Source organism: Meleagris gallopavo, chromosome 4 (assembly GCF_000146605.3).
Source record: "Meleagris gallopavo isolate NT-WF06-2002-E0010 breed Aviagen turkey brand Nicholas breeding stock chromosome 4, Turkey_5.1, whole genome shotgun sequence".
Classification (NCBI taxonomy): Eukaryota; Metazoa; Chordata; class Aves; order Galliformes; family Phasianidae; genus Meleagris; species Meleagris gallopavo.
The window spans coordinates 44,540,932-44,559,111 of record NC_015014.2 but is presented as its reverse complement, the minus strand read 5'-3'; the positions used below and the strand labels follow the sequence as shown (position 1 = coordinate 44,559,111).

General features: G+C 40.7%; 1 protein-coding gene across 1 annotated transcript; it reads right to left on the bottom strand.

Annotated features, from left to right (window-relative positions):
* Window positions 1-466: 466 nt before the first annotated feature.
* LOC100549771 (microtubule-associated tumor suppressor 1 homolog) lies at window positions 467-18,029 on the bottom strand. The gene is made up of 9 exons (XM_010710144.3): window positions 17,961-18,029; window positions 17,606-17,672; window positions 9,464-9,678; window positions 8,828-8,933; window positions 7,765-7,838; window positions 7,567-7,662; window positions 4,877-4,993; window positions 3,512-3,609; window positions 467-2,691 (listed from the first exon to the last, which is right to left on the bottom strand). The coding sequence occupies exons 1-9, from the start codon at window positions 18,012-18,014 to the stop codon at window positions 2,475-2,477; spliced, it is 1,044 nt and encodes a 347-aa protein (XP_010708446.1). The 5' UTR covers window positions 18,015-18,029; the 3' UTR covers window positions 467-2,474.
* Between the last annotated feature and the right edge of the window lie 151 nt (window positions 18,030-18,180).

Genomic DNA, 18,180 nt, shown 5'->3' with positions numbered 1-18,180 from the left:
AATTCTGGTGTTGCTGAATGGTTTTGTTTTGTTTTCTTTTTTTAACAGAAGAATCCTCACTAAAAAAGAGTAAGTTTAAAAGGAGTCTTTTGGGTGCCTTTAGCAGACGCATATTCACAGTGGGTACCTATATTTACTCAAATGTATGAAGTATTTTATCATTGCATAATTCTGTGGATTCTGTGATGTTACCTAGGCGTGTGCTTGTGTTGTTGTGGATTTTTGTTTTTTATTTATTTATTTTGAAACAGCCACCTCAAGCTGAATAGCTGATAATTATAAGCAGCTCTGTGTAACTTCCTCTTATCAGAGTGGCAGTGTAGAGTTACAATTTCTAAGGCTTAGGTGAACATTAATTTTTGCAGTGGAGCTTTACTATTTCATTTCTGCTGTGCTGAGCAGGTACTAAGAGATATTTAGAAGGATGTTCCTAGATTAGAGATCATTTGACTAACAGACGCAGGAAAAAACCTTTCAATTAGTACAAAAATTTATTTTTTAAGCATTCAGTTCAAATACATGTGATTAAATCTCTTTGACCATAGCAGATGAGTGTTCCAGTATATACCTTAAGTTTTAGCCCACAGAGGATTTTCATAATTAAATTTGAAACCCCAGAAAATTAAAAGCATTGAGATCACTAACAGTGGCAAGTACAGTGCCTTAAAAGGGGGTTAAGAGAGTGTAATAGTCTGTAAAATGGACCCTTAACTTGCACGTAATGTAAGATTAAGTAAATTGAATGATGAAACATTTTTGTTTCATGAATTGACCACAAGTTTAATATATTACACATTTACTTTTGTATGAGCACTGTTACCAGTCTTGTTTCTACATTCATCATTAAGATTGAAGTCTTGGGTAACGTGGCTTGAAGTGGTTCTCCAGTTCAGTTCCCTAAACACTTTCCATCTCCTCAATTTCTGTTCTCAAGCTACTGGAAAACATGGGTGAACATGGTTGTATCTTATTGTAACAGTCAACTGTAGAGCTAGCTGACAGCATTAGCTACACTGTTACATAACTTATGGTGGTGCTGGAAATGGCATCGAAAAACCCAAACCCAGTGTTGTAAGCATGGAGTTTGGAATACTGATTTGAACCTGTGTTTAGGAGATATGATGTAGAGATTTTAAAACAGGTCTAACCGAGGGAGTAGCCAGGCTATGTGATTACCTTGGTGAAGCTGAAACTCAGCATACGACATTTCTGGACATGCTGACACCCTCAACCCCCAGGTTCAGCAGGCAGGACAAATTTTTCCCCTACTCTACAGCACTTCCTGTACAGGATCTTTTGCCAGATGAACTGGCAAACAGTGATACCCTGCAGTCTCAGAGAAAAGGTGTAGCAGACTTAGCAAGACAATTACCCACAGCTATCACCTTCCCTGTCTTCCATACACGAACTGAGTCAACTCCAACAAATGTTAATACAAATGCTAATACTTAAAAAGTGAACATGCCACCAGGTGCACTGAAACTCACAGATTACTTAAGAATCTTATTGAGAACTTGAGCACTTAATTATTGCAGTTTTCTCTTTGGCTTCCGAATCTTGTTTTTCTTTCAACTGATGGTCTCAGCAACGGACGTGCTGTTTAAGGATTCGTTTTCAGCAGGTAAAGTGATAGGTCTGGGTACCTAACCCTGCCCCTGTACTGAGAACTTCAGAATCAGTGTCCTTCAAGGTCAGATTCTGAGTCTGTTGACTTGAAAGACAAAATCTACTGCAACTAACAGCCTCTTCATAACCGATGCTCTTGTGCATGCACGATATGGCTACAATTCAGTTTGCTTTTAAAATTCATTCAAAGTTGCATAGAAAGGTAGGCCAAGACACGGAGTCAATGGACTAAGCTTTTCACACTATTTTTTCCTCTGAAGACAGGAAGATGAAGGAGACTGACCTACTGCACCAGTGGCTGTCTCTCATCATTTTTGTGAGAGTACTCTTGGCTAAAAGCGTGCGCTGACACCATTGTTAAGGAAGTACATGTCAATCTGTAGTCTTCAGCTTTTATCCTTTATTACATACACAGCAAAGAAGGCAGCATTAGACACACGCACGGTGTGTTACATCCATTCCATCCACAGCACACATGCGCACACGCAAACAAACAGCCTTTAAAAAAAGTGTCTGTGATAAGGAACATATTATAAAGGTTGTGATCTTTATCTCTAAGCCCCTGAGCTTTTCTTTATGGTTAGGTGAAAAGGCAATGAAGAAGTCTTTCCTTGCTCTCTAAGTGCTTTGTGCAACTCTGTCCATGGAGGTCATAAACAAGTCTTTTTGGGAGAAGCTACGTGAGTCTTACTCCCATAGTCTCAGTCTCTTATCATCATTTTTGCACCAAGTTTCCAGTTATGTTTAGTTGTCATACTCAGCTAATATAGCTCTTGCTCCTGCAATTAAAGTTATGATCAGTTCTGCAGACCACGAATGAAATGCAATCCCCTTTCTTTCAAGAGATGTCATCTTGGTGAGACTGTAGGACTAGAGAAGTTACCAGAATTTCGTGGGGACTGAAGAGGCACAGATGGAGAACTGGGAGACAGTTTTCTTGGGCTGCATAGGTCACCGTTATGCAACTTCCACAGAAGTTCTTCATTTTCCATTGACAGCCGTTTGTTGACTTTCGATTCTTTCTCTAGGGACTCCTGTAAAACAGCTTGCTCAGTAGAAAGTTGCCTGTAAAAGACAGATTTACATCAGAGCATGTCACAGAGTTGGTTATGGTATTCATTGCTCAAGAATAGTTTGAACTTGCATAAAACCCTGCTTACAACTGAATTACTTCCTTAGGATGAGAATGAAAGGAGGATTTACCATGTTTGCAGCCCTGTGGGATTTACATTTGTAGCTTAGAAAAAGCAGGAGGAAGTTCCAATAAGGAGCATTCCTGAAGGCCATTAAATATGACCAGAAAAAGTACCTGAAAAGTGAGACTTGTCCCACTAACAATGACATCTTCAGTGGCCATGCTCAAGCCTTGGGCTCTTGGAGCAGGCTCAGCTCTACACAGAAGCTCAAACAAAAAAATTCATTTAAGTAGCACTTGAAGTTAGGAGAACCTGAGACCCATTTTATGCATCCTAAATATTGCTGTCATTGCTAACTAAAACATACTGGTCTTTTCACTGATTTATATTGGGCACAAATCACTCAACTGAAGCAGTTAAAACTTGAGTCAGGTTTAACTGAGAGGTCAGTAGTACTTGGTGAGCCTGCAGCAATCTGCTCTAAGATGGTATTGTCTGAGATGCTTCTTCTCCCTGAAATGTTGCTTTGGAGTGCTTTGATGAGCCTTACTTTACAGTCTCTTCCTGTTTGGTTTTCTACAGAAGAATGTACAGCTATAAAAGACAGAAGTGGAAAAGGAAAGATTTCTTCTACAGAAAACTACATAAACCTAGACACTGATATATATTTACACGTTTTTCTTTCTTGTTAGAGGAACATCTTCCCCAGGTTAATGAGAATATCTTAAAAGTTCTCAGATATTTTTCACCTTGAAAGTTCCATGTGCTTGTCCATCCGAGCTTTTAATTCTTCATTTTCCTGTTGAACCTTCTTTAATTTATCCATTAGGATAGTGTTGTTTTCCACCTTAGAATAAAAGGTGACAGTTTAAAATAAAAAGTTATACACATACATTCAAGATATCAACATTCTTAGCACAGTTTACAGACCTTGTTACAATAAAGGGAAAAACAGGCAGAGTGACTTTTGAGTAAGAGGAGACTGACCTGCTATCATGGCTTAATATTTTGAAATAGTCAAACAGGTCTACTTACCTTATTCTTGTGTAACGCTGGCATTGTGCCACTTTTGCTGATTAGATGCCAGAAGAGAAGCTGGATAAGGTCTATGCTACTCGACTAGCAGATTCTAGTAACTTCTGTGAGTTACAGGCAGCAGTTCTGTAAGCTGCTGCAGACTGGAGGCTGCCTAGAAGTACCATGCTAGAGCAAGAAATGGAAGAAGTTCCCCTTTGTGCACAACTCTCCCGATTTTACTCCATTGTTGCAAGATGTTACCAATAGTTATGGAAAATAAGAATTTTTAAATGGTTGTACATTCCAAGGGCTTCTCTGCTGTGCCAAACTTCTGTCAGAAAAGATGAGGGTTGACAAGTAACATTCTAGCAATTGTAGATCAATGGCACAGTGCAACATATGATGTTGTGCAACACTCAACAAATAACATGAATGTATTCCCTTCTATCCAAACCCTTCTGTATATTCTCATTAAAATATTGCTCAACCTGTTATTACAGCTGTTCCAAAGCTCCACTCAGGATAAGGCCACAAACTAGATATGCCAAATAATGTTAAGTTCTGCCCCCAAAATTGCTGTTTCATGTGGAATTATGCACAGGCTGGGGACAAATCCCCACAGCTGAACAAATACTTTAAAGCTGTTGAGCTAGTCGACTTTAGATGAAAATATGATCTCTTCTTGTTTAATTAATGTAGCTACCATGTTAAGGTTTTCCTAACAGTGCAGTCTGTCTTCCATAATAGTTGAGTAAATGTGAACAGATGAGGATTTTTTGTTTAGGAGATGGGGTAGAAGAGAGGAGAGGGTGTAGAAGAGACTCTCAGATAGCTCCATACTAACTTGCTATAGTTTGTGCAACTCGGTAGCTGTCTTAAGAGGTGGAAAGACCACTTAGAGCATCTGTTTCCCCCTTGCTACAGCCCAATATGAACAAAATTGTACCTGCAGTGGGAGTGTGCCCCATTATTTTTGCATGCTTCCTTTTAAACAACAAGAAAAAAATCTTTGCATGTGAGTATGACCAGCCTGAATTCATCATCAGAACACAGCTAGAGAAACAGTCCAAAATTGCCAGACCCCAAGGGAAACCCACCAGTTTGTCCATCTTCATTAACTTTATATCTTGCTGATGGAGTTTCTCATTCTTGATCTCCAGCACTGCTTTCAAACTTTCCAGCTCCTGTTCCAGATACATGATCTGCGGGTTTTTCTGAAAGATTTCCACAGAGTTTGCTTATTACCTTAATTTCATGGATGATTTAAGTGTTTTCCTGCTATTTAAGAAAGAGCAAGGAAATAAAAACCGTAATGACAGTTATTTGTTCTAGGTGAAATCAAGTTTGACAGCTTTGCATAAGAAAAAAATCCGGTGCCGCTTTCTCATCTGATTTTCTTTGTTCTTTGTTTTAAATCAACAGTTGCAGTTTCCCTTAGCAGGTGTTCAGAAAAGACTTTGTACATATGTGAAAAATCCTCATGAGTCAGAGGATGGCACTAGAGCTGTCGCAGCCCAACCTGTTTTGTGAGAGTGCTGAAAGGCCCCTTTAAGGCGAGGAGTTCCAAAATTTATTCTGCATTACTCATAACCCATCCCAGGAGATAATAAGAGTAAACATTTGAAGAGTTTTTCAGGTGCTGAAACGGTTCAAAAAACACACAAGCTTATAAAGCCATACATTTGGCTGTAGCTAATTTTCACTGTTTTCTACCTGAAGGTACATAGTTCGTAAGAAGAAATCCAACATTTTTCATTTTACATTCTTCCAGAAGGCCTGGCAATGCAATTGCATTTAAAAATCCTGCACTGTTTCATGTTTGTGACTTATTCTACAGTACAGTACATAAGACTTAGCTTTCTTGAGGGGTGGGAGGAAGAGTGGGGACAGACAGTCTGTTTTTTTCAAAGATGTTTCTTCCATAGTAAGGAAGCATTCAAGCACTGTAGAGTAAATCACATGCTTAATATTTCAAAGGCAAAGAAATAATGAGGAGAAATAAAGTTCATTTCAAGATAGTACGAGTGGAAAACAAACACAAGTTAATCAGTGGCTGAGTCTATCTTTAAAAGCAAACAATTTCTCTTAGCATGTTTTGGTGGAAAGCTGAGGTACCATGATGAGTACAGCTTCACTGCTGCATCAGCAGCCTAAGGTGTGCAGGAGATGCCTGTAGTTTTGTGGGATGCAGTCCACAGTACATGTCAGAGCCCTGTGCCAGAATTAAGTACAGAACCACCACATTTCACAGTGACACAAAGGCCTGATCTAGTCTGTGTCTGTTCTGCCTGCTCTCCTGTCCTCCTCTCCTGCCTACTCATAGCAGAACACCAAGCCAGATAAGGTTTTAGCAAAAAAATAAAAGGAAAAAAAATAGGAATATCAAGTGATACTACTTAAATAGTACTGGAAAGCTAGGCATACACCTCTATAGTCAAAGGGCAATCAGAAGTTCTAGCAGCGCAGCACTAGGGAAGAGTATACCGAATCAAACCAATATCTTTCCATGCAGAAGCCTGAAGCTTATGAAGCTTATCTGCTAGGGTGCAAAGCATATTTGCTGCTGTGTAAAGTCACTTAACTATTGCTCTAAAATAACATCTGAGCACAGCTAAGCAGATTGTTCTCTTTGGTATCACCTCTCCCAAACACAGCAACACTGCTTGCAGATTCTTCTTGCAGCTCTACCCTGCCATTAGAATAAATAACAAGAGGAAAAAAAATGGTCCAGTGAGAATTAGAGCTGCTTCTAGTTGGTAAGCCTGCACTTTTGCACACAAAGCAGACTTTTTTCTCTGGCTTTTTCCCCTCCCAGAGCTCTCTATGTTCATGTTTGGTTTTCCATCCAAAGGGCTCCCTGTAGCTGGGCCAAAGGTCACATTACTGGAGTTTTGCCCTGCCATTCTCTGGTCTTCCTCTGTCCCACTTCCCTGACCCTGAGCTCTATTACTGTTTATATTTTTTTCCAAGCATGTATCTGTTCCTCTTTAGCTTTGAGTGTTTGACCAAGTCAAAAACAGGGTGAGTACTAGAAGACACAAAGTAGCAGAGGCATATAAATCAGCTTTGTCCAAACCCATTGTAATTAACAGATTATCCTAACAGGTAAAACACAGACTGACTACACTTGCAAGACTGCCCATTTAAAGCAGCAAAACTGCCAAAATCTGAGGATCTGCCACTAACAATTCTAAACGTTTTTTTTAAGCACGGAATTTCTTTTTGTGAGAAAACATTACTACAGGCCACACTGAAAATAAACTAGAAAGTAAGCATGTCTGTTTCTAGCCATCTCCAAATGCATGAAAAACTTCTCTCAAAGCACATTTCTAATCCTAGGAGCATCATAGATGACAACAGCCTTGGGAGAAAGGTGAGAATGAAAAGTTTATCTAAAGGATACACCCGAAACAAGCACAGGTCATAAGTTCATTAAAGACTGAAGTACAAGAAGTGAATTTTGTAGCAATGATACAAGACAGCACCATCATGGTGCTGGTTGAGCATTTATCAACTAACGAGAAGCAAGCTGTGATACACCTGCATACACTCAGGTTTTCAGATTCACTTAGGCTTTAACTTACACACAATAGATTTATACCAGTAAAGTTAATAACATTGTACTGCTTGACAAAAACTTCTGGTAGGCAATCCATTTACATACAGTATTAATGTGTATCGGAGCTCTCTATCAGATTTGATTACAGACCTTTCACATCATGCAGTAAAATAAACCCGAGCATAAAAGATCTGCCTGTCTGCTTTACTTTTGGAGATCTGGACTTACAAGACTGGCTTTTTCTTTGGCTGTTTGTTTTTGCTCTTCTAATTTCAGCTTCTCACTTAAAGTGATGTTTTCACATTTCAATTCATCAATTTTTTTCTGAAATGAAAAGACAGAGCACAGTTAAGCCAAGAATTCAGTGCACATCTCCAAAATCCCATTTAAGTTTTAGATCTGCAATGACTCAACCCCCACATGTACCTCTAGCAATTCCTGCTTCTCCTTAAAGGAATCTTCAAGCAACTTCCTTTCAGATTCATGGGCATTCTTGAGCTCTGCAACAAATGATTTTTGTAGATTTTTAATACATGATGATGGTTTTATTTTTTTTTTTAACAAGGACAAATAGCCAAAACACATATGCACAGATGCAGAGTCACTGCCAACAATGGAAAGAACATTTATCACAAACCATCCCAAAGCCTATACAAAGTATCAGATTTATCACCGCTTCAGATTTGTGGGTTGTCCTCTCACAAACACATTTCATTAGTTGACAGCATCTCAAGTTTGAAAACACTCATCTACATGCAACAAATGGATGAATTGAGCACAGATCCACATCTGACAAAAGCTGAGCTTCTGAAGGGAATTAGAGGCAAAAACTATATCATGCATCTCCCAGGCATTTACTGAAAAACATTTCCTTTCCTACTTTGGAAATATCACGCAGAAGAGCTCTTCAATTACGCTGGAAATGCCTTTAAGGAGACAAAAGGATCGCTGGAAATTTGCTTGTCAGGTGGAGTCAGAGGGAGGATGGAAACCATCACCTCTTAAATCATCTAGACACAATGCAATTTAAATCTGAACACGCCTCTTCCTAGAAAAAACTTCACTCTTCTAAACAATGCACAATATTTCTCAACTTGAGAAACATTCCCACATCAATCTGGACACCACCTAACCCTACTTAATGTTCATCTCAATTTTGAGGTGCTCCTTTCAGAAGTGTGGGGGTGGTAGGGAAAGAGTTGCTCCTTTACCATGACATTTTGAGGGCAGGCTGTAATTTAGACGCATCTTTTAAAAGTCATCTCCACTCTTAAACTGTTTTGAAAGTTTCATTCAATGATGATGGAAGCATGGTTATTTCTGTATATAAAATAAACTTGTTCAGATCCAAAAGGAGGAATTCAGTCAGCATTTGTAAGGATAGCTGACCAGCAAGAAGGAAATGTACATATTCAAGTTTAATATATTTGAATATTTTTGTTTGTGACCAGCAGTACTACGTTGTATGGACTTAATACAAAATACTTGCCCGAAAAAGAGGATTCATATTTCTTTTTCAGCTCCTCTACTTTTTCTGAGTGGCTGTTTTCAAGTTGCAGCTTTAAGTTTTCATGTGTGACATTTAAGTTGTCCACCTGCAATATGACAAGATGAGTTTTTCCCCTTAGTGTGACATTTTAACCCTTGCTTAAAATATTGTTACGGTGGTTTTTTGCTATGCTTAAGTCTAGGCAGCTCTTAACAGATGGTCACAGGAAAAGCTAAGCCACGTACAACACTTAATAGATGAGAACAGTTTACAGACACCAACAGAATGTATGTGTCTCTCACACACACGGGATTGCTGCAAAGCAGGTTCCCAAGCCAGGTGTGGTTTTATAAATGTTAAAACTCAAGCTGCTTCAAAAGTACCTGCAGAGCTTCAGACGTAACTGAAGCTTGCAGAATGCTGAATTTCTACCATGTTAAAACACAACCTTAAGGCTTGGCCAACTTCGCACACTAACGTTTTCTTTTGTAATTGCAATCAAGTAGAGTTTCACATTAGATAAAATACATTCAGTAATAGCCAAAATAAACAAACAAACAAATCAAGACTTCTTGAGGGCTCATTTGTAGCAGAAAACAATTGTTGAAGAATATTCCTACTCCAAATACCACAAACCTGCTCCTGGAGCTGCGCTTTGTACTTCTCAGCTTCTTCAATGCAGATACTTTGGAGCTTCTCACATTCTGCGGTGTAAAACTGCTTGAGCCTCTCCTCCAGTTCAGCTAAATCGCTGTGATGCTGCTCATTTAATTTCTGCAGGAATCCTTCATAGGTAGCTTGCAGTTCATTCCTGTCTCTCTCCAATTTCTCACAAGCTGCAGAAGTTGTTACTGAAGATGGCAAAATTAAAAAAAAAAAAAAGTCATCTGGTCAAGTTCATTGCTAAGTTCACAGTCTCATTACAGGTATTAAGGATGGGAGTATGCCTGCATGGGAACAGAGGCATACAAAGACAAGTATCATTTATCCATGAAACGAGTGCCACCTCCAAAGACATAAGAAAAGACCTTTGCAAAAATACTGAATAGATTGTGTCTTATGCTAAGAATTAATTTAATCTAGTTAAATCAGGAACCCACACATAAAGCACAAACGTGACAGTTTGTCATGACATAGAAGAATGAATGTCTCACTGGAGATACCAGAGTGCTCTAATAAAAAAATTAATTGGATTTGCTACTTCACCTAATTTAATCCCATTTCAGGAGCTATTTGTCAGAGTACTTCACTTTCTGATGTATAAACCACTTAGCTAAATTGGAATGTCTTAACATCCTGAAGGCCATCCATCCAGCATGCTACCCATGCTCAACTGTAGAGCACTGAGGCAACTGCAGACTGCCCTAAGCAGAGTAATACAGGAGCACCAATCTGAAATGTACTGCTAATGTGCGTGCACCAAATAGATTTAAATATGCAAGACAGAGAGCAGTTCAGGCCCAGGGCAGAGCATTAAGGAGGCAAACAACAGTTACAGTTGTAACTTTACAGTTTTTTTGTAAACTGTGAAGTTTACAACTTTTACAGTTGTAAACTTTACAGTTCTCCATACATTTTTATTAACAAAGGTAAGTAAAGGAAACTGCCTGGGTTTCTCTCTCCCTATTTACTGAGCTGATTAAAAGTCAAAACAGAAACTTGTGCTTTAGAGTTTGAAATTTAGTAGTCACACCTCCCACCAGAAGTGCTGGAACTGAAAGAATCCCTTTTCTGCTGTTAATGCGATTGGAACAAACCCCTCGTGCAGCTGCACACAGGGGCTGCAAGCAAGGTGAAACAGGACCGCTAGCAGAATCACGAAGTCACCAATCTCAAGCAAAATCACTTCTGTGCAGCATTGATCACTTTTGTTTAAAATAAATTTTAAAATTAATTAATCAGATGAGTATCTCCTTAAGAGAAAAATCAACTAGAACGTTAACATGATCTTGAATGAAATGTAGGAGCTTGGCACACTGCCCAAACAACATAAACTGTGGAAGCATTAGAAGATTCAAGAATTTTGGTACAGGCATTACAGGAAATTCTTATCATAGCTTTGTTTGGGCACTAAGATACATGGATTGTAGATCTTCAAGGGCTGAGTCCCAAACCAGTCCTGGCTTTAGCTGTCCTGAAAGCAGCCTGCCTGAAGTTGGGCATGTGTCAGATTTGCTCTCTGCCACAGCTCAGCAAAAGCAAGGGAGTAAATGAACGGTACCTTCACTCCTTTAAGGAAAATGCAGTGAAGTCCTTGCACTACTGCGATCAATTGGGGCGTGCACTTGAAGTGTAAAAGAAAGCTGTACTGCATGGAGATCTCTTTGCATCTGTATCTGCTTGAATTACTGGTGCCTTTTTGTTCTAAGTTTTTTTTTTGTTTTAGAAACAAACAAACCAATCAACCCCACAAGAACCCAGCTGCTTCAGCTTTGTGCAAGTGTTCTGTTGGAAAGCTCTGCTGAGCAGGATAGCACTAAGGCAAGCTGTTCAACCTGCCATTGGCAATGATGCAATGAAAAGCTCAACACAAACACATCACAACATTCACTCATGATTTCACAGCTTTCTGTACCATCACCAAGTAAGATTTTTATTTCCTTATCTTAATTCTTTCCATGAGTGACAGTCATAAACAGATTCCTTAGGGGAAGGGAAGGAGAAAAAAAAATGAGCAAACTCCTATCACATCACATTGACAAAGTTACTGTGTATGCTTTGCATTTTCAAGCTTTTGGGGAAAAAGAAGTGTCATAGATAGGGGACGTTCTTTGTAATGCAAAGAAACAGACAGAGAAAGGCAAAGAGCCAAATGGAAACATCACTCAACCAGCAACACGCAGAACGGATCTGGCCATTTACCTCTGAATCACAGCAGCACAGAGGCAAGCAGCTCACATGCCTCATTTAAAGCAATTGTAGTGAACTGCTTCAGATGATCCACTTCCTTTAAAAATGGAGTCATCCAACTCTCGACTCATAAGGCCAGAGCCACTGCTTTGCCTCTGGTGAGCTAAAAGAATTTGCTGCCTCACTTTGCCTTGTCTTTAAATGTCAGCATAGAGATCTTCAGATGACGCAAAACATTTCAGAAAAAAAAATCAAACAGCAAACCCTGCCTTTGTCAAAGGGAACAGCCATATCAGGTCTTGTTCAGCCAGTTTGCAATCCAGATTTATGAGAAGATCACGTTATGAAGATAAACAAAAACTAACTTTTAAAGTCTGCACCGGCAGTTGGAAGTTACCTTGAAGGTACCTCCTGGCCTTCCCAAGGCTGAAGGCTTTGCACGTCCCTGCAGACAGCACGTCTTGCTGCACCCTTGCCATGCAGGTAAGGAGCAAAACCACCAGTGGGCTCCCAGTACCACGAGCGCGCAGTGAACTGCACGTGAAGTTCCAGCAAAAGCTCCAACTGAAGAATTGTTCTGAAATTATGAGAAGCCCTCTAAACAACAATGATCTGTCCTCTTGCTCAAGACTCAAGTGTCTGCAGCATTTTGCACAGCTCTGTTCGTCTCCACACTGAGTAATACAATTTATGACTGCACGTTGCCTTATTTTAAGAAAGTGATAGGCCATGCAAGAGGCAATCGATCCCTTTGCTTGGCCACTTGTGCACAACAGGGAATAGTGCAAAACTCCTGACTGACTTTGATAACTCAGTGCAAGACTTCTCTCCCAGAACTGGTGTTTAATTTTGTGAAAAAGAATTGCAACTAGAACTTGCACACTCCCAGTAGCACATAAAACTCCATTTCAACTTTTCATGAAATTCAGAGACATCCTGAAGTGCAGGATGCTTGTTTTTCGTACGTTCCTCTGCCTTCTTATAGCACTTCCCTTCACAGTTCCACATCTTCCTAAGGCCACTCATTACAAAAATAAGACCACAGACTTTGAGTAAAAAGCAACAGGAGATTCAAATGGTCTGGCAGCATTTGAAAGAAAAATCAAGTCAGTAAATCAAGCAGGGTTTACTTCATTATTGATATAGCAAATCCATTAATTTTTTTTTCTGCACTTGGTTGTCCCAGTGAACGATCCAAGACAAACCATCACCCTTCTATTACAACAGCACAGAGCAAGATTATTTCGTATTTCTATGCTTATAACACCTGTTTATTACACAGTGCAATAAGAATGTGGTTCTTTTGGGCAGAACCACCACCACCTCTGGCAATCACAGGAAGTTTCTGAAATTTGGTAGCAGCATATCTTCTGACCAGAAATGCTGCTTTCAGCTTGTGAACTTCACACCTGTATGGAGATGTGAACAATGGCCAATTCCATCCTACATGTGTTCACTGCACAGCTCTGTATGTCAGCTATCTGAACCCCAGCCTGGGGGACGTGGAAAACGGGCACCAGCAGCACCTTTCTGCATGAGAAACCACAGCCAAAGAGGTTGCCCCTTTTTCATAAGAAGCCCAAAGAAATCTCTCTCTCATTTCCAGCAAAAGCAGCCAAGGGGTAAGCCTTTACAATTGCACAGCATCTAATTCTTACAAAATTTAGTTTGTTTTTATTCCAGTTATCTAACAATACATCACAATAAACCAATTCAGTCCTTATGGATCAAGTACTTACTTACAATAAAACCTTTCTCAACTTACTCTACTCTCACTTAAAAGCCACTATAACCACAACTCAGAGGAGATAAAACAGCTTACCTAAATCAAATCACTTTGAAGCAAAAGTTAACATCATAAAACTGTCCAAGTCACTCCCTGGCCTAGCCTTGCTTCATGAAACAAGAAGCCATGGGGCTGTCTGACATTCTGAAGCAGAGATTGCTGAAGTAGCAAAATGGTGGCACTTTGATAGGTGTGGGGGATGTGAAATGAGGATCATTGACAGAGAACACCAAGCATTTAACATGGTGTTATAGTGCATAACATTTTATTGTTCTAACATTATTAATCACATAGGAGTATTTATGTGTACATTCTATTGACCAGCAGTTCTACTGGAGACACACAAGCTTTTTTCCTTCTCTATATAAAAGTTTATTATAATAATCATCCAATAATTAATTTGTGTTTTTGGCAGATTCTTAGTATTGGAAATTCTTCCACCCAAGCATGCTTTCAGTTTATGACCAAGTTTCTCTGGGTGTTACCCATGGCACAGCGTCAAGCCAAGTTTTGGGCAAGCTGAAATGAGCCAGGTGAACCAAGAGAATGCTTTAGGGCACACGGAGGTGGGTAAGGCTGAATGCTCAGATGAAGTACGCAGGTATCTGCCAAGAAAAAAGCTCCTATTCTTTAGTACTACAAATACCACCACAGTGTCAACAGGCAGGGAGACGCATGAGAAGAAATGCTCCTTCACCCAGATAATTGATGGAAACGTCTAGCTTCTGTTAAACCTTTTTTAAGAATTACCCAAACCTGGAAACCAAACCATATTCACTTCATCTGCCAGTGATGATAAACCCAATAGCCTTTATATCCCAACCTCCAAAGCACACTTTAAAGGTCAATTACTTATAAAAAACAGCATAGAAAATTACATGAAAATATTTCTGAAGAAAATGCTGTTTATCAACTGCAATGCAGAGGAGTCCAGTATGGCTGCACAGGATACATGCACATCCCTTCTGCCCACTAAAAAGACTCTTGGCTGCAGGTCCAAAGGGGCCAGCAGCCGCTGTGCCAGCCCTGCAGCAGCATGGGCCTGGGCTGCAGCCAGCAAAGCTGCAGACTGAAATAATCCAGAGTCAAATTCACTGCAAGGAGCAGTTTCATGTCACTGTGGAAATACGCAGTTCTTGCTGCTTCTACTTACATAATTCAACAGGCAACTAGAAATGGTTTATATAGCAGCTTGTACCTTAATGAGCAGGGAAATTTAAGTAACGAGCAGCATTCAGATCTGCTCCGGGTTCGTAGGACCAAAGCAGTTACACTGAAATCTCCCCCGTTCAATCTCTGAGGCTGTGAATGGATCTGGCCTCCTTTGAAAAGCCCTTCCCCAACCAACACCATGTCCAACCCCTCACACAGTGCCTGGGGAATGCCTTCCATGCATGGTCTAACAACACCACAGCTGTCTAAGCGAGATCTTAGGGCTGCAGCAATGCATGGTTCAGTCAGCCCACACTGCTAATGCTCCATTTGCACACTGTCATTAAACAAGAATGTATTTGAATAGGAAGCATATTATGGAATTACAGAATTTTACAGCAAGCCGGTTAGTTTTACAAGGTAAATAAAGCAGCCTGGGAACATACACAATTAAATTCAAAAAAGACAGAAACCAAGGACTCGACACTGTAAGGTGTGGGCAGCAGCAGATTCTGTGCTCCTCTCAAACTTGGCAACATCCTGCATGCAGCCTACATGGAGCTTGACACACCTGGTTCCTCTTCCTAGATGGCCTATTCCCACACTGTGAACAACATGCCTTACAAACACGTCAGCCTGGGACTCTGTGAAACCTGTAGTGTGTGTACAACCAAAAAAGATTCAAATATCAGCCTGTGCCTAACTGACACCATCAATCAAAATTCTCAGTGCTTACCTCAAATAGCCTGTGGGGAACCTGAAGTACAGCTGTACACATTTAACAGTGGAAACACAAAGCTGATTAGCAGGTGTGCATTTAAACAGGTTACTGTCAGCTAAAGCTAACACTGCAAGAATGTTTTTGCGAAGCTGGTCAACAAGTGAGGGCCAGCTGGCTTTTTTATTTAACTACTTTAAACAAACCAGATAGAACTGAAGACGTGTCAAGTTTTGCAGTACTGCAGTTAATACATTTCCATCCCATGCTAAGAGATACAGACAGTCTACGTGCATGATGGAGTTAAGACACAAGACACTGCATGAAGATAAATGCTTCCCTGAAATTACAGGCAGTTCGGAAACCTGAGGCTGCCCTCAGCTGCTCTGCAGAGCTGGCACAGAAGTGTTACCACTGCAAGAGGACAGTGGTGGCCCTGGACAGCATCACCTACTGTCAGCTCTGCAGGTAGGTGCCATGCAGCACAGTGGGGCTGATTTGTCCAAAGCTGTCTGAGTACCCTTTGGCAGGACAGTGCATTCTTGTAGTAGGAGCCCCATCCCAGGTCTTTGGAATGAATTAAGCTTTCAGAAAACGAACAACAACCAAAACCCTAAAACATGGGCTTAACACTGGTTAGATTTTGGCCTATCCCTCTAATCCGAATTTCCCCTTCTTGTTAATTGACCTGGATGTAGCACTCAGGCAGATAAAGGAAAGATAATGCTGCAGATGCAACGACAGGATAGAGAGTCCTACTTCAGAAAGATTTCTGTCAGAGCAAGAAATGTTCACGATAAGGTAAACAAATAGATTTGCTCAGAAAGTTACATACTTTCATATACATACACACACACACACACATACAGAAAACAAATCTCTGTCTTCATCATCTTCACAACACAACTTCATAGGTCACCCAAAAATGCAAGGAGTCTGTTTGCACAGTGCTACTCTCACTCTAATTTTGTCACTTCAGAGTAGCAGATGTGCTGATGCTGCAGTCAAGGGACACGGCCTCCACCTCCCCCCAGCAGCCCCTTCCCCTTTGGTTGTTCTGGCACTCACCAGGCAGGCAGGTGAGCCCAACCACTAGCTTTCTCAAGTGCTGACACACAGACACAAAGGCAGAGGGCTACAAGGCTCTCTCACAGGCAGCTCCTATTGGGACAGGCCTGGAAAAGGTGCAAAACTGCAACCCTGACACTTTGCCACCAGAAAGGTTAAAGGCTGCAGCTTGACAGATGCCACCACGCACTAAGCTCTAGAAAAGCCTCCACTCTTCAGCACTAACTTCCAGCAATGAAAACACATCTCTGAAAGGCGTTTTGTATTTTCAGTACACTCACATACTTGCTTGGTCTGCAAGGCTTCCTCTGTTGATGCCACCACCCGCCAGGCTTTCAACTCTTTCAATAGATGTGCTGATGGAGTTGCCCACCCTGCTAATCAGCACTAATAAAAAATCTGATAATTAAACATACACCTGTGCGCAACAAGGCCTACCCACACAAGACAACCTGAGCTGAGACAGCTTCCAAAGCATGTGAAAATACAAGCTTCCAACTCCTCGGTAATCAGTCGTTATCTAAAACTACTTCACACAAATCACTGTTGCTTCCCAAGGATCTTTCCTTTGTAAAAGGGTTCCATAACAGCAAAGGTGAGCTGTCTATAAAATGACAGCTTCATTTTCAAGCACCATCAGTTTCAATTTGATGACTTCTTAGACTCCACAAGATTATCCTGCTTCCAGATCGAACCAGTTCTATGAAGTTGCCATTAAATGCAGTTAAACCAAGCTTCAAAGTTAGCAAAACCAGCCCTTGCACATTACAGCTCCATTTCATATTACAGCTGTCTGCTAGGCTGAGTTTAAAAATTTAATCTCATTAGCCTGATACCATTTCATAATAGTTTCACATTTATTCACCGACAAGCAACTAACAAAGATTTTGTGCAGTGTATTTCACAGATTTATAGATTTCTGCTTCATATCTCTAAAAACAGCATACAAGTTGGGTATCTAAGCAGAGGGCACAATGTGGGACAGCCTCCCAGGTTCAGGAAGGGAGCGCTTTGTCCACCAGATGCAGATTCCATGAGCAGGCAAAAGCAGAGTGATGCAGAGCAATGCAGCAGTGCAGCACCCAAGCAGAACTCAGCCAGGGAACTCACTGCCTGCCATTACAATGCCATGGCATCTCTCTTTCCATATACCTGGTTTGCTGCAGTTCTGTTTTCATTCAGACTTGGAAAAATAGGTTCTTACCTAGTTCTCCTCGCAGGTTGACTAGTTCTTGAGATAACTCTTTATGTTGTTTCAGTGCTTCCTCCCTCTGCAGAAGGAAAAAAAAAAACAGAGACAAACATAAGTGATCCAAACAGGGCACCTTCCAATAACTTGCATGTGCTCTGTAGGAAAACAAGAGGCAGGAGCAAGAAGCCAAGCTATGAATCATTTAGGATAACAGTCCTGCTGTTACTAAATACACAGATGTCCTGTTGTTAAGCAAGTTATACTTTAAAACAGAGAACAGTTTTTTCCAGGATAACACTGCAATTAAGATCCTGCTTCACAGCCATTAATTACATATTTTATGATGGGTGGAGCAACATAACCTTACAGCACAAACCAAGCGATTGCTGACAAGGGCACCGGAGTACGGTGAAAGAGGCATGCACTGAGATAAATATCTGAAGCTTCCTTAAGGAAAATATAGGCACGATCCCCAAACTTTGTCAAGCGCTCCATCTGCCCCCGGCAAGGTGCGTGAGGGGCTCGCAGAGGCATACAGAGGCAGCCCTCCCTGCTGCCCTCCCTGCTGCACCGAGGCGGGGAAAAAA